At 33.9% G+C, this 17,918-nt stretch overlaps 1 protein-coding gene across 5 annotated transcripts in view; it reads left to right on the top strand.

The window, feature by feature from the left end:
- LOC145252481 (bifunctional 3'-phosphoadenosine 5'-phosphosulfate synthase-like) overlaps positions 1–17,918 on the top strand; it is a 357,476-nt gene that overhangs the window by 247,926 nt on the left and 91,632 nt on the right. For all 5 annotated transcript variants that reach the window (XM_080111908.1, XM_080111910.1, XM_080111907.1 and 2 more), the window contains exon 2: positions 1,388–1,738. In XM_080111908.1, the coding sequence (XP_079968034.1) occupies positions 1,388–1,738 (351 nt within the window). The remainder of the gene's footprint in view (positions 1–1,387; positions 1,739–17,918) is intronic.

Raw genomic sequence — 17,918 nt, forward strand, 5'->3', positions numbered from 1 at the left:
CTTTTTTACAAAATCTAAAATTCTGAAATGAAAGTTGCCAAAATGTATGACTTAAAATTTAGTTTTAAACAGTCGTTATTGAAATGCATGTGACTTTTTTTTGTTTTGTTTCGAGAAAACATTTATTTATTTTATTTTATTTATTTTATTTTATTTTATTTTTTTACTAAATTAAAATTTTCGTAGCAAATTGCATTGTCTCCCCTGTTTTGCGATCTTCAAAAGGAAATCAGTAAAACACGAGAGCCGAAGTATGTCCTCCTTTATGTCCTGCCAACAGGTGCAAAGTTCAACAGTTGAGCCATTCTTAATATAATAAAAAATCAGCTCCCAAAAAGACTTTTACATTGAGACAAAATACATAATTTAAAAAAATACCTCAGTCTAGAAAGATTTCTTCTCTAACCAAGGAGAAGAAATATCCTCCTGGTACTACATTCTATCCTGGGTGAGTAGAGCTGGCTTTTAGGAAATATTAAGGGGGGGGGGATAAGTGTCATCCTTAGCAGAAAGCGGCTGTTTTGTTATGAAATAGCATTTTTTTAAGGCAATTATTTTTGAGATAAGATGTAGTAAATATTTATTTAAAAAAAAAAAAAAAAAAAAAAAGGCTTTCTCCATTCAAAACCGAATGGATTTCGATGGAATGGCAAATTCTACAAAAAGTAATGAGATATATATATATATATATATATATATATATATATATATATATATAAGAAATGGTGCTTCCACTTTCCATGATGATGGCATGTTTTGAATAATTGCCTAGCATTATTTTATTTTCACAATTTATAAGTAGGGCTGTGACAACAGCATATTCTTTTCATTGTTTTGACTCTTGAGTATATATCCGTATCTTATGTTTTTATAGAGACTGATGTGGTTCTCGGTTGATTGTGTCGGAGAGTCAAAAGAATGAAAGGAATATTTTGTTGTCGCATATTTATAAGCAACAGATTTTCTTTTTGAGAAAATTATTTGTGGGCTTTTTTTTTTTTCTCCCTCTTCCTTTCTCCTTCTTTCTTTTTTTACTTTCATCTCTTTGAAAATTGAGAAAGCTAATGAAACTCTAATTTCTCTACAGCTATGGATAAAATAGCGATTTCATCATAATTAGGTTTAACATTTGTTTTATATGCTTTTATGTGCTGGACGACTTTAAAAAATTGGCTTTCAAACTCTATCTCTCTCGCATGCATTTTATCACTGCGTTGCTTTTTTTTTTTTTTTTTTTTTTTTTTAAAGAAACTGTTTATACCGCCGCTCTTTTACAATTACCATTTGATATCGTGGCATTAAATAAACCAAAAACTGGTTGATAGGCTGTAAAATAGAACTCAACCCGAGACTTTATTTAATCTTATCTTTCTTTTTTCCTTTACAGGCAATTGAGCGTGCAACGAACGTGAAATATCAGTCCCATCATGTGTCTCGTGACAAGAGAGGCAAGATGCTGGGCCAGCGGGGTGGCTTTCGCGGCTGCACCATTTGGCTGACTGGTCTTTCCGGCGCTGGCAAGACCACCATCTCCTTTGCCCTCGAAGAGTACCTGGTCAGCCATGGCATCCCGACGTACAGTTTAGATGGAGACAATGTCCGTACAGGACTCAACAAAAACCTCAGTTTCTCTCCAGAAGATCGTGAGGAAAATATCCGCCGTATTTCCGAGGTGGCCAAGCTGTTTGCCGATGGAGGAATTGTTTGCATCACAAGTTTCATCAGTCCGTATGCAAAGGTATTTATGCTTTCTAATCCCGCATTCTATAATAAAGAGCAAAGTGTATTTATTTGTAAATACATATACGTCTCATCATGTATGTTTGCCTTTTGATTGTATCATTAGCCCGAGAAATTGGCGCAACTTTTACGCATACGCAAATATATGGATTTTTTTTTTTCAATTATATTTCGCCTTTTATTCATATTAATCCTTTAATTTATGAAGCTCAATGTAATTACAGAGCATATAACAAATAAATGACAAGTCTATATTCCAAATTTCAAGATATTGGCCATCTTAGAATTTATTCTTCTAAATAGATTGACGTGCACAATTCTTGACAGCACATGTTTCGTAGCGTAAAATCATTCATTTAATTATATCAATCAATGAATCTATTTTGCTCTTAGCTCATCAGAAGAAAAAGCACATCAATTTAAAAAGAAAAATGCATATGGTCATTTTCTTTTAATATTTCAGTAATATATCTACACTTGCAGGACTTGTGGATATTCCACAGCGGACTCGTTCATATATAATATATTGATGTTGGCATTCTGTAGATGTTCAATGTAAATAGAGAAGCTCTGATATTATTGTACCTATTTACTATGCCTCCCCACGGGACAGAGTTAGACACCAGGGTCGTTTTTTAACGTGGAGAAAAGGTACAAAAATAAAAATTGTCTCAGTCGTGAAGGATTTCTCCTCCACCGAAAGAGAACAAGAAATAGAAGTGCAGCATCTGAAGAACAGATACTACACTTTGATCTTGTCCCGAAGGCCAAGCAGGAGAATGATATTATTGTAGCTCTTTTGTTAAAACTGCAAAAATATTTATCTAAGCTAGCATAAAGTACGCTTTAATATGATATTTTAATTCTTGCAGATTTCATATATATTATTGTAGAGTTAATGTTCTATCGATTTTCATATATTATAAAGTTGCGATTTCCAAAAAATATACATCCATATGACTTGGGTGCATCAGCTTTATTTGAAACCAAAACTTATGAAAAAATGTGTGTGTGTGTGTATCTACGTAAACTACTTAATTTACACACATAAAATTAATATACGAAAGTATAGATTTATGCATAAACTCGAAGTATTTACTTCAAAAAGTGCTCAATACGTAGGTAGAGCTAGTTAGTAACCTAGATTTAAAACAGATCAAGAAACTAAATATCCGGGCTAAATAGAGCACACACAAAGGAACAGGTCAACCAGAGGTCAAATAGGCCTTTGTCCGATAAGTGCATGCCCATTGGCTGATAGGAAGGGCGCGGTGGATACTAGAAAGCTGATTGGCTAACTAAAATCTCAATAGAAGATGTGCATATAAAAACGACAAACAACCACAGAATTCGTGCATAAGCCTGAAGAGTCCTAGAGTGGATGAAACACGGAATATTTAGTATAGCTTAATCGCCATATACATTTTATAACTTACTATATATATATATATATATATATATATATAGTAACTTGAGTGCCATCAGTTATAATCGAAACCAAAACTTATAAAGAATTCTTGATAAATTATTTTGAAAAAGTATAGATTACTGGAATGCCATCAGCTATAATCGAAACCAAAACTTATGAAGAATTCTTGGTGAAATAATTTATTACAAGAGATGGAAGTCCATCACAAACGACCCGGATGTAAGCATGACACAGAAAATAACACGCCATGCTATCATACTAATATATAGATAATTAGTGAGTTTGAACATTGGAGGTTTTTTTTTTTTTTTTTTTTTCATTTTCGAAAGAGTAATACCTATTACAAACGAATCATTAACTTTTCTAAAGATTTGAAGTGAAAACTCAAATCTATTTCTATAATCAGATGTTTTTTGTTGTTTTTCCTTCCTACTTTCTATAACGATTTATACGTTTTCATTTTTTTTTCTTCTTTTTTTGCTTTCCAATCTGAAACTTTATTTCTGTAACTTCCGGTATCGTCATCGATCAAAAAAAAACAAAAAAAACGCATTTTTTTTTTTTTTTTTTTAAGGTAATCAGAAATGGTAATCTTATACATGAAAAATGAATTAGTCTTAATTCTATGATTATTTTAATATCGCGAGAAGTAGTGAGCGTGAACTCTTAAACATTTTGTTTCATCATTTTGATGATGGCCTTATTCTTACATTTAGTTATCACCTGTAATCCTCTCGACGTCAAGAATTGAATTAGTTTTCAGGCAGATTAAGTTATTTACTAACAGGGTGACCTGATGACCTAACGTTGCCTGAGAATGAATGAGATCAAGCTGTAGATGTTAACTTTGGTCATTATCGCCTGTTCCTGCTTTCATTGGATTTTTTCCAATTATCAATACTTATTGAAGACATTCTGATACAAAACTTATCTAAGAACACTGCCAGGCACATGAAGTACATTTTGTGTGAAATTTCAAAAATATCGGCCCAGCCATTTAGGATTCCATAGGAATGAACTCTCACACAGTTCATATAATAGAGATTTATATACTAGCAGGGCTACTTAGCGTTGCCCAGAGCCATAAAAAATAAACATTAGTTAGTGTAACATTTTTATTCTCTATTTCTCTCTCTCAAGTTGTTTCTCTCCCTTTCTCCCATTACGTCACAACTTTTCCTCCACTATTCATCTCTTAATCTAATGTGTCCAAAATATATATATATATATATATATATATATATATATATATATATATATATATAAAATGTAATTCTTGGTTCGTTCAAAGTCAATAAAACCATATTTCTACATCACCAATTTAATTGAAATTTTCAGAAAAAATATCTGTAAAGTCAATGAATGTTTGCATATCATTAAAATAATTTAATATTGCGAATTATAAAAATATTGATTTAAAATAAAAATATTTTTCGTAAGTCGTTTCTGTGAGACTGCCCGGTTTTATTTCCGGTAACTTCCATTTCAGCGACTCTCGAATTACAAGATAAGTAAAAAAAAAAAAAAAAGTGCTCATGCAGAGAGTGATCCGTGCTGAAATAATAACGTTATTATTTAAAAAGCCATTCTGAACATGGGGAGGGGAGGGTGTTTTGTACCTGTTCTGTACTTTAACCTTCGAATTGAATAAAAAACATATAAAACTTTAATTAAACGTGGAAATACGATTTAAAAAATAGCGCGGATCACTCTCTGCATTAGCACAAAAAAATCCCCTATTTTTTGAATTTAAATACATTTATGTATCTTAGCAAGTTTTTAAATTTTAAATTCCTTTATTTATCTTAAGACTTTTCACTCCTAAAACATTACGTTTTGTTTAGTTTCTTTCACGGCATTGTTTACATAAAAAAGTTTGTTTTAACTTTTTCTAAACTGTTTCATTTTTACGACATGCTTCAGCATATTATAAACACCCTAACCTCCCCATGTTAAAAACGGCTTTCAAATTAAACACTCCCTTCCACAAACCTCGAAAGCCGTTCTGAACATGGGGAGGTTGGGGGTGTTCATTCCGAAAGCCGTTTTAACATGGGGAGGTTAGGGTGTTTATAATATGCTGGGGTGAGTCGTAAAATTAACGAAGTTGCTATTTATTATTTATTGCAAAAAATTGCTTGAAATTTATTTATTTGACAAAAAAAAAAATTACATTTTCTACAAACATTTAATAAGAAATACAAATAAACGGTAGTTTTTTTTTGTTTTTTTTTCTGTTGATGTTTCTACATTGAAAATGTTACTTTACTTTTCCTAGCATTGCCGGCTGAACGCTGTGAAAATAATTACACAACACTTAACATTTTATTCATTGTTGATTTATTCGAACAGTCCTTTGGAAAATAAATATTTAAAATAAAGTGGGCTACTCCTTGGGCGTTGAGTTCCATGGCGACCAGCAGAATTATTTTATGGTCGCTCCCTTAGCCCCCACCCCTTAGTCAAGGCTAACGCATGCGTACGTAACATTTATCATTTATTTACTTACGTTGCCTTTCGCACTTTTACAAACATTATTTATTTACGTTGGCTTAACTCTTTTCATGAATATTGAAAAAAGTTTTACTCTTTATGAATATTAAAAGAAAAAAAGTTACTAAACATTTATTAATAATTTCTCACTTTGACAAACATTTTTAATTTACATGTATTTACTTATGTTGGCTTAACTCTTTTCATGAATATCAAAAAAAAAAAATAACTGAACCATGTGCTGATAATTTCTCACTTTTCCAGACATTTTTAATTTACATGAGTGGATAATTTTTTTTGGTAAATATTTACATTTAGGTCCACCTCCACAATTTTCTTTTTTAAATGAGGACTTTTATTGATAAATAAATCTACTTCTCTGCAACGGGTACTGAACCTCTCCTTCTTTTTATTTTTTTAATAGTATTTTCGGGTGGGTATGCTGACAACAAATATCAGTTAAATTTTGCAAATATTTTTTCACCCCCCCCCCTCAAAATGGTGTTTATTCCGGAAGCTGTTAAGATGAGGAGATTGGGGGTGATTATAAGGTGGACCTAATCTAAAAAAAAAAAAAATACCAAGTTAATAATTCGAAAATACCAATTAAAATAATTTCTCACTTTCACGAACATTTTCACATGCGCACATAAGCAACTATTTTTAAAAACTTTTTTTTAACTTTTTTTTCAAAATTAGTAAATTTCAATGAATAGAATAATAAATGATTTATCATAAATATGTGTTTTTGGTTTTGTGTTGAATGAAACTTTTTTTCATTACAGCAATAATGAACCAATTTAAATCCTTCGGCATGCATTTATGGGTTACGAAATTATCAATAAATCGTTTAGTTACCAAGCCAATGTCAGTAAATAAAAAAAAAGTTACGTGCGCATGCCTAGAGGGGTGGGGGGGGGCTAAGGGAGCGACCATTAAATAATTATGCTGGTCGCCATGGAACTCAACGCCAAAGGAGTACCTAAAGTGACACTTATGCACTTATGTTATCGTGCTATTTTTAAAAATAGTATTTTATGCTGAATTCAAATTTTACAATATCTTTTTCTTTTATTAATTTGTTAGGTGAAAGTACAGATAACCTGGTCGGTTTCTAATGTGTGGAAAATCTAGCTCCCCCAAAAAAAAGGGTACTCTGGATAGTAACAAAAAATTAAAATTGCCTCAGTCTCGAAAGATTTCTCTACTGAATGAGGAAAAAAAAACGGTGAAGTGTAGTTCACCTTCTGTTTCTCTTCCCCCTCTCTCTTCTTCTCTTAATATCACTCTCTATCCATCTCTCCCTTTCCCTCTCTCAATCTTTCTCTCTATATCACTCTCTCCATCTCTCTTTGAGCCCCTTTCTCTCTCTGTCTCTCTCTCTCCTTTCTTCTGTCTTGCCCCTTTGTTTCTAACTCTCCCCCTCTCCCTGTCTATCTATCAATCCCTTTATATCTCTCTATCTCCTTCTTTCTCTATTTTCTTCTCACTTTCTCTTTTCTATCTATATATCTTCCTCTCTATCTGTCCATCTCTAATCCCTCATCCTATTTTAGTCTCCTAAATTAATTACAGTGAATAAGGCATTGTCAAAATATGGATAAATCCTATTTTAGTCACCTAATTTACTGACTGTGAGAATAGAAATTATTTGGAAATTACTGCTACCTTGAACAGCACCAGAAGTAACTGGTAAAACCTTTCTAATTAAATTGATTTTGGCAGCCATTAGGTAACAAAATGACATAGCCTTAGCCCTTGCTGCATGAGGAATACCTGCGACCTTGCTGCCAAGTAGAAGTGTTTATTCTACTTTGAAACATTCAATTTTTCAAAAATTTCATGTTCGACATCTCCAAAACATCCAATATGGGGAAAAATATTGCAGAAATGCAAACTTATTGTTTAGGATGAATGCACAATGGTATGCAAAAAATCACTTGAGGCTCTTGGTCGGTCCTTGCAAGAATTGCGTGGCAATGTCAGACCATTTGGGAATGCAGTAATATTGCTTGCAGGAGATTTCAGACAAATGTTACCTGTTATTCTTCAATCAACACCAGCAGATGAAATAAATGCTTGTCTCAAATACTCTACTTTTATGTGCCATGTGAAGACATTAAACTTAACTCCAAATATGTATGTCCAGTTGCAGACTGTTCGATCCGCACAGAAATTTTTGCAATCACTTGTGGGAAATTGGGTACGAAAAAGTGCCAGCTGATCAGAGATAAGGGCAAAATTCTTTGACTTTTAACTTCTGTAATTTTATTACATCAAAAGAAGAGTTAGTTTAAAAGGTTTTTGCAAATATTCAAATTATAAGAATTCCACTTGACTGAGTGAACGAGCTATTCTTGCAGGTCAATACAAAGACGTCCACGCTATTATTCAATGTAAAATTCCAAGTGAGGTCGTCAAATACAAATCCATCGACACTGTTGTGAAAGCAGATAAAGTGGTTAATTATCCAACAGCTATATTTGCCAGGGATGCCACCGCATGTATTGCAACTGAAATTTGGTGTTCTAATTATCATGTTGTGAAATATAAACCAATCCAAGCTTTGCAATGGCACATGGCTTGCAGTAAAAAAAATTAACAATATCATAGAAACAACAATCATAACAGGACTTTTTTTATAGATGAATATATCTTCATTCCATGAATTCCTATGATTCCACCGGATACATCATTACACTTTAGGAAATTGCACTTTCCAATTTTATTGTCGTTTGCATTAACTATCAACAAAGCACAGTTAACAATCTTTACAATTGTATGGCTTACAGTTACACACTGACTGTTTTTTAACATGGGCAATTTGTTACGTATTCAAGAGTCACCAAACCAGAAAATCTCTATATCAGTTAAGAAAATGGAACAACAAAAACTGTGTACCCATACGAAATGGAAAATTAAACCTATAGGAAACATGCTTTTTCTCATTTTGGAACTTTTTCCATTGCGCCAATTTGAGGCACAGCAACGCGTGGCAGGGTACAGCTAGTATATATATATCTTTTTTTTTTTTTTTTTTTTTTATTTATTTTTTTTTTTTTAATTTTATTTTTACTCATGTTCACCCCTAACAAGGCATATCGCCACTTAGATGTAAGGGGCTACTATTACGGTTGGTTGGTTGTTTTTGTTTTACGGCATATCAACCCTTTTCAGGTTATTTAATGCCAAATCCAGTGATTTTTGAAGAACGATTTTTTAATAGAGTATATTTGTTTTTTGTTAAGTCGGTTTCTATTTAATTCATAGTTGGGACCCTAACAGGTACTACCACTCCGAGTCAAAGTGAACCTGAGAACAATGGCAATTAAAGGGTGGCTCCTCACCATCGGATATAGTTTAAGTTCATATCCAGGACCTACTATTTAGGATCATGCCTAAGAAAGATTAACAAGATGTTGGTTTACATTACATTTAAACCTGCATGTCAGTACAGCCAGGAAGGGAATCCCAAAGTCTAGCTATTTGAGGGAAGAAACTATTAAAATAGAAAATTTTGGGCATTTAGAGACCTCAACAGTGAAGGGGTAAAATTTTGTTGCTAAGCAGGTTTGTTGGGGATATGTACGTTGAGACACTAATGCAATAAGTTCTTTAAAATACATTCCATTAAAATACTTATAAAACAAGCACAAAGATGCAGCATTGCGATGATGGGACAGGGATTGGAGCTTAGTTGACAAAGTGGGACCTATTAGATGGGAAACTCTTTTCTGGGCCATATCCAAGACGGAGAGGCTAGTGGTAGATGCAGCAGTCCAAATGTGGCAATAATACTTCATACATGGGCGAATGATGGCCTGGTAGAAGTACAGGATACTGTGTGAGTAGTTTTCTAGCTTAATAGAGGGAACCCACTTTCTTTGCAATGTCCTCAATATATTTGTTCTGGAGCGATCTATTTGAAATGTCATGTAATCTTAGATTTATTGTTCCTGAACAACTCCAAGTAGAACTAAAAACGGTGACATTCTTGGTCTCCCACCCCCGGATAATTTCACCCCCCCTCCCACTTCCACAATATGAAGAGAAATGATGTTGACTGCAAAACGGAACTCTTTGTTATATTAAAATCAAAACAACAATGAAAAGAAAAAAACAACAACAAATAGCAGTTAATTAATAAGAGTTCCTTCTTTCAAACGAATATGCAAATTAGTTAATATTACAGTTGATATCGCATTTACATAAGCAGTTTGTCAAAATGATGATGCGTTTAATTTGTAAAGTTAAATTAATTTGAAATTGGGCATTTTGATTTTAAATGAGGAATGGGCCCAAGTTTTGCATTTATTTATATCTCTACTATTATAAAAAAGGAACTTTGTGTGTCTGCGAGTTCGTTCCCTATGGACTCCAAAACGGCTGGATCGATTTTTTTTTTTTTTTTTTTTTTTTAATTCACACAAATCTACCTTATGTGTCTGGGAGTGTTCATAGATACCTTTTGTATGGGTATGCCTCCGATAATTATCAATAATCAAAAAAAAAAAAAAAATTAAAAAATTAAATATGGAACAGCCCGATTTTGACCAAAGTCAACACTTTTTATACAGTCTTAACATCACAAGTGCATTTGGGAAGTTTTATTACCACACAAACAAATGTATCCGGCATATAAAATCAACAGTTGGTTCTTTTCTATGACGGTCATGTTCGAAATGAATGTTTCTGTTTAGAGCACAATTGAACCATGATACTTGACTTTTGCATTTTAAACTTTAATTCAAACCATTATATATATAAAAATAATTGTATAAAATCAACAGTAGGTTCTCTACAGTGCAATGTATTATGGATTAATTCAGTATGAGAAGGAATGTAAACCTTCCACCCGGTGCATTGTGATGGGTCCTCAAATCGAGATGATTGAAAAATAAGCAATTTCACCGATTTCAATGACAATAAAATATGGGAGTGAAATATTTGATCCTTATTAAATCCCAGGCAACGTCAGGTCTCCCTGCTAGTGTGTGTGTGTATGTGTGTATATATATATATATATATACATATAACGAGAATATAGGAAATAATATTCCGATGAAATGGAGATATGAAAAAGGAATTTAATCATCTTGAAATTTTGAAATAAAGACAAAACGTTTAAAATACAACTTGGTTTGTTCCTTTTTCACCTCTTTCTCCCTTACATATATATTGGGTCATTCCAAAAAAAAAAAAAAAAAAAAAAACTTTTTGAGTTAAAAAAAAAAAAAAAAAAAAGTTGAAGAGCTATGAAGATGGGAATGATAGCATTAAAATGAGCGATATTTTGTGCTCCAGAAATTTTTTCTACATACTCATTCTCAATGAACTTTTGGCAGAAATTTGATGACGCATCTCTGCTTCTGATACACATCGATGACAGGGGGTTGCTTTCTAAGTCTTACACTGTCCATATCTGCAACAGAGAGATGAAACTTTCAGGTCATGAATGCATAAGTTCAATCATCATAACAATGCATATTTGCAATCCTCTCTGATCCATTTGGCCGGAATAAATATTAGGAGGCATTACTTTTGAAATGCCCCTCGTGTGTGTGTGTGTGTGTGTGTGTGTGTGTGTGTGTGTGTGTGTGTGTGTGATTGGCAGAAAAGTTTCTTGGATTTGCTTTTCTTTAATCTTCTGTCATTGTCCGATTCCATTTTGGTGTGAATGGTGAATTCTTCACCATTCTCAATTTTTCCTGGTTTCACTCAAAGATATCGATTAGTGGATGCCGTTCAATTTATTCCGCAGTAATTCCAAGCAATTGCATGGAAGAGTGACGTCCGGGGACGACAAGAGTGTGCGACACCGAACGGTCACTGATGCTTGAAATAGATTCCTCATCAGGCAGTGTCACTTGCAGAAGACCCATTACGAACCAATCATTAACTTTTCCAAAGATCTGGATTTGAATAGCACTAACGCCGCACTTGGCGTCGTTTTATTTGAAGCGACTGGATGGATATGGCAGTCCAGTCGAGAGTGAGTTAGGGCAGAGATGGGGAAGAGTCGATTCTGTTAAAGGCTGCAATATTTAAAAAAAAATTTTTTTTCCTTTTTAGCATTAATTTGATCTGCATGAACGTTTTTTTATGTGAGAAAAGATAGTTTTTCTTTTTTTGACATTTCTACTGAGTCTTTGGAAAATTAATCCCATAACTTTGTGATCATCTCCTATACTATAAGTTTGGAAACGTTTGCTGTTGGAGTTATAAACCATTAAAACAAATACTAAGCTACATTAAACGCTTAACACGTACAGTCTCAAGAGACAATGGATACCTCCTGCACATTTAAACTGAGGCAAGTGTTGTACAATCTCCAACCACACCTCTCCTGAATCGGCACTGCATGAACCTAGTAACAAGGAAAGGTTCAGTATGACTGGAAACCATGCCAAGATAAGCGGAGAGTACATACAGTACCTGGATTTCGCAAGTAGTCACTCATTTTAGCACTGGCCAGGATTAACGTTGCTTAACTTCTGTGACCTGACAGAAACCTGTGTGTGTGTGTAATAAACCGTTACTTTTGTAAATGAGGTGTTAGAACTAAGTTGTATTAACTCCTAAATGGGTGGAACAAAGGGATTCCTATCTTTCCCAAGTTTTGTTTTATAACTAACAAATAGGGAGTGAGTTAGAGAAATAATCCTCTCTCTCGGTCACAAGTGCTCTTCTTGCAACCCATTACACCATAAAGGAATTAGGAAGAAATCTGATCCATAATAAAGGGTTGGATTAGTTAATGCTAAATTATGACTCCTATGAAGTTAGGAAAATCAATGGCATAACTTCAGTATTAGGTTTCATGTGTAATTTTCTTTATATAAGTGTTCCGACGATGAATCAGGAAATCGTAAAAATCGAAACTTCTTTTTTTTTTTTTTTTTTTTTTTTTTTTACTGAGTATTGGAATCGGAAATATTTATGCCTATTTTCCAATGTCAAAAACGATTCCCTTTTTTTTTTTTTTTTTTTTTTTAACTAAATTTTATTAAATGATCATGGTTAAAGAGATGTCAGCTGGCAAAGAACAACATCTTGAGAGTATCGGAAACGATGTGTTAAATATCAATTTATTTAAATGGGCAGCTGGAATAGTATTTTTAGCATTAGACTTAAAAACGACCTTGTTGTAATCGACTAGAAAGTAGCCCTGCGGTATTGTATTCCACAGATGGGAAGTTCTTCAAAAGAGACTTCGTTCATTATAGTTTCATTTAATTTTAGGTACACACAGGAAGACAGGAAATTTCTTTGCAGTGATTAATGCTAGATGAGTCGCTGCTGTCAGTGTTTTAAAGAGGGAAGGAAACTAAAGGTTGTAGCTCAGTCGAGCACCCACCAGTAAAATAGTGATAAAGTTGAGAAAGAGTGCATGTAGCTGGAATGTTCTTCAATCCCACACTGCATCTACTTCGTCGGTAGAATCTTTGTAGTCGTAGTAGTGGGGGTGGCAGCCTTCTTCATAAACGTTAAAAAAAAAATCTCTTATTCTTTAGAATTCCTTCACTGTTTATGAGAGTTATGTTCTATCTTTCTCCCTTTTCTCATAAACTCCAAAACCTGTACAAAATTTTGAACTGAACCACAAAACTTAAATGTTTCATCAACAATAAACCTAACATCTTGTGGATCCCACATTGTATTATAATACATTATGAATAATCGGATGCAGAGTTATCTTCTCTTTCTTGTGAGGACAAATTTAGATACAAAATCCATTTTTGATGTGGAACAATTGTTTAAGGTTAGTTTAGTCAACACAAATCTATATTCGTTCATAGTCGGAGATAGTAGCTGTTACATATACAAATCTGTTTTTTATGTTTTTCGATTTTTGAGATGAGGGTTGCTAGTTTGCATTTGGATTACTATTCTCATCTTGTGTATGATGTTTAAGCCGATGTAACTTCGAATTTTCTTCCGGTGCATCTTTTCAAATTTAAGGATTTTTGTCAAACTCCAGAACTGTACAGAATTTTGAATTGAACCTGCATTTAGTCAAATAGAGTCGTTTGTTCCCATTCTGTCAGCTATGACTGGGTGGAAATGTTAAGTTTGTTATTTTTAGTTACTATTGCCTGTAGTGTACGGCACAATCATGTTGACACACCGGTTCTTGCCAGATCACAGAAGTTAAGCAATGTTGAGCCTGGCCAGTACCAGATGGGTGACCATTTGGGAAGGCTAGGTGCTGTATGTACCTTCTGGGAAGGTTGGGTGTGGGGCCAGCACCCTCACCCTGTAAAAAGAACTCCTCGCAAAAAAAGTTGTAGATGGTCTATGCCCCTCCAGTGCCTCAAAGGCTATGGATGGATGGATGGATTGCCTGTAGTAAGGCTCGAACCTTCAACCTCCAGAAGACTGTCACTTAGAACTGATTGTTAACCAACGCTATTTCCATCATGAGTACGTGTGAACAATTCTATGACTAGATATAGTATAGAATTACTATTTAAAATGAATTTTTACTATTCTTTATATTCTAATCTATGATTAATCGTTCTTGTATTATATTCAATTATAGATTAGGAAGCTATCGATGCTTTAAAATATGTGCTGCTTCTTTGAGACCGTATCATAGCTGGAGGTGTTCTTCAATCGCTACAGTGCACCCACTTTGTTAGCAAAATTGAGTAAATTTCTATAATGGTGAGGTGGCAGCTTCCATTTTCTATTTTCCATGTCATTTTTTTTTTTTTTTTTCCTCTCTCTCCCCAGTTTTCATAAACATTAATGAAGAAACAGCACAAATGCAGTTGGGTTTAAAAAATCTCTTTGGGTTTTTTTTTTTTTTTTTTTTTTTTTAAACTCATGCATAAAATATCTAACCCTTTACTCCATGGGGTGAGGACAATAGCTGTCCAAACGTGACTGCTTTTTTTTTTTTTTTTTTTTTTCTCTCTGAGGAACAGCTGGCAAGAGAAAGATCTTCCTTGCTCACTCGCCACAGCTGACAAGTAACTCTTACTTGAACTCTAATTCGAAAGTCTAAAGATGTCATCATTCATGAAGCAGGGAGAAAACCAGTTATTTTTGTTTTCAAAGTCGAGTATCCTTTTAGAAGAGGATCTGGATTTTTATCTGATATTAACCTCTCACCCCCATCCCTTCCCCTCACAACTCGACTTGCTACCATGAGAAATGATAATAAACGTTAATAAACAACTAGTGTTACAGAAAGAAAGAAAAAGCAGTCGGATTTATTTATTTCTATTTGTTTATTCTGACGGTGCCGGACAGTGTGGGGATCCAAGAGAGGTTTGAACACGGTTAGAGCATGATAGCCACGTTACAGAAAAACTAAACCTCGATTAAGAGACAACAAACGTTTTATTTGATTGAAAAAAACAAAAAAAGAATCTAAACATAGATTTGTGTCAAAATCACAAAAATATCTCCTACAACTGCTTGAAGGTAAAAGTAGAGATAATATAATTCATGACATTGTCATCTAATCTTAGTTGAACCTTTTATCAGAATCTGCTCTTTACCTGATAAGAAGCTTGATCCTCTACTCAATAATAAAGACCGTGTGTGTGTGTGCATATCGGTCGATACCTTTGTTCGATCTTAAGAGGCAATGTAAGGGTGGCTGCATATGTAATAAATTGTGAGACAAGGGTTGCGCAATCCTCAACCACATTTTCCCTGAATCGGTACTGCTTGGGTCCAGTTACAAAGAGTGTGTGTGCAGTCAGCACCAACCCAATTCAGGTTTAACCGGCTTCCTCCAAAGGAGGAAGTTTCATGGGAGTATAACATTCACAAGCGGTCCCCAGTCGCATGATTGCACCATGGGTTAAAATTTCAATTTTTAATGCACGTGATTATAAAGAAAATAATTAAGCTTCTATCCAGTTATGGTTGATGAACGAGAACAATCTGCCTCTGCAGATTAAATAAGTATATTTGGGCAGCATTTTTTCTTTTATGCATGTTTCATTTCTGTGTATGTCTATTTATCAGTTTTGCATAGTGCTGAACTCAAATTTAAATATGTTAAGGCCTTGGGGACTTATGGGGGGAATGCTGAACCTAGTCATTTTTTATGCCTTGTGGGACTATGCATGCTTCACCTGTTTTTTTTTTTTTTGTTTTTTTTGGATAGGAAATGGTTTTCATGATTAACTGATAAAGAGCGATTATAAAGGGAGTTAATTCATTTCTCATTGTTTGCGATGATTTTTTTTTTTTTTTCTTGTAACACTGGGCGTGAATTAATATTTAAATAATGATTCCTCATAAAAAAAGGAAAATTGAAACAATGTCCAAAGATTTATATTAGAGGTTCGGATTGTTGATTAGTCTGTGACACTTTCAGTTTGAAATAACATTTTCATTGGTCGGTCATGCTTATACTTAAAATAACCTTTTTAGATAGATCTTCACATTTCTATTAGAGGTTCCGTTGGTCTGTCGGTCAATACATCAGTCTGTCGCACTTAATTTGGAATTAGCATATTCATCATTAAACATAATTTGAATTGACACCTTAAAACTGTTTTTCTTTCCTTTTTGTTTACCCTACCTCCATTATCATCTCCCCCCTCCCCTTCCAATCTTCTCACTCACTACTGCTTTTGTTAACGTGCACGTTCGATGCCGAGGTCGCCATTGTTGCTCGCTTCCTGTCCGTCTTCCTTGTCTATTTCGGATGTGAGACTCTTTTTAAATGCAGATGTCTTTTCGATCAGCATCTTCCATTCTTCTGCCTCATCAATTACCATTAACTTCACATTGGACGCGTTCACTTCACCTTGATCTCTGCTGCATTTACTGCGGCCTAACGCACGGCTCGGCAGTAGAGACCACCGGAAATTGTGCTTGCATACATAATGTCTATGCCAATGCCTAGAACTTGCTTAAGGAGATGATGGTAGCCTAGTGCTTAATGACAGACTGACTGACTACCTAGGTGTTCCAATTCGAATACAGTTTGTTCCACAAAAATCACTTCCATTTAGGATGTTGGCAACCTTGTTGTGGTTCCTCCTATATATATACCTGATGCCTTTCTAGAAAAAAGTCAGACTAGAAAATTACAGAGAAAACCAATGCCAACAATAAAATATTTAGATTCATAAGATATGATGATTTAGCTTAGTAGGCATTATGATTGGAGAATGGTTATAAACTATTCTATTTCACAACGAAATGTTATATATGTATTTATTTATTTTTTTTTGTGTGTGTACTGCAAAATAAAATTAAAATTTACTAATAATTAACAAATAATCGTTAATTAATTACATGCTTAGGAATTTTTAACATGAGCCAAAAAAAAAAAAAAATAGGGTGGACAAAATAAATATACAACAAATGAACATTACCAAAGGCAAGATAAGTAACTTTACTACGTACAAGCAATCAGTTTTTGTGTTTAAAGTTGGTGTTTATTTACTTTGAAAAAGATTGGAGTGTCAAGTCAGAGTTAGACCAAAAAAATTCTGAAGGAGTATAAGAAGGCTATAGCAATGCAGTGAACCGGGTGTTGAAGTGATATGACATGGGAATAAAAAGAGACAAACAAAACAAGTTCTTATAAGACGTTATCTTATACCTATTAAGTTGAGAAGAAGAAAAGATGTATTTTCAAGTGAATTTTCGTCATATCTTTTATATGATATATAAAAAGCGTTTTTTGCTGTATTTAATCGTTTTAATTACAATCATCGAAAAACGATTATCTTGTTTTTAGAACGTTGAACACAAGATGGAAAAAAAAAAAAAAATTGCACAATTTTCTTATTTCAATTCAAGCTAGGCCATGAAGCTGCTGAAATGGCTCAAAATATCGAGGAAGCATCTTGCCCAGGAATCACTACTGAACACATAGCACAACGGTGGTTTAAGAAATTTCATGGTGGCGAGTCTTGAAGATGCTGAGCATAGTGGTCAGCCATCAAATGTTGACAGCGATCAATTAAGTTGAAGCCAATCTGCTCACAACTGTTCGAGAACTTGCTTCTGAGTTAGATGTAACATATACGATTTCCAATCACTTGAGAGAGATTTGAAAGATAAAAAAAAAAACTTGATAAATGGATGCCTCATGAATTAAATGACAACTAAAAGAAATGCTGTTATGAAGTGTCCTCTTCCCTTCTTTTACATAACAAGAATAACCAGTTTCTTTTTTTTATGACAACTGACAATGCTCAGCTCAGTGGTTAGATGCTGACGAAACTCCACAAAACTTCCTGAAGCGAGAGTTGCACCAAAAGAAGGTGGTGCTTAT

Source organism: Euprymna scolopes, chromosome 29 (assembly GCF_053919585.1).
Source record: "Euprymna scolopes isolate OS-2025 chromosome 29, ASM5391958v1, whole genome shotgun sequence".
NCBI lineage: Eukaryota > Metazoa > Mollusca > Cephalopoda > Sepiida > Sepiolidae > Euprymna > Euprymna scolopes.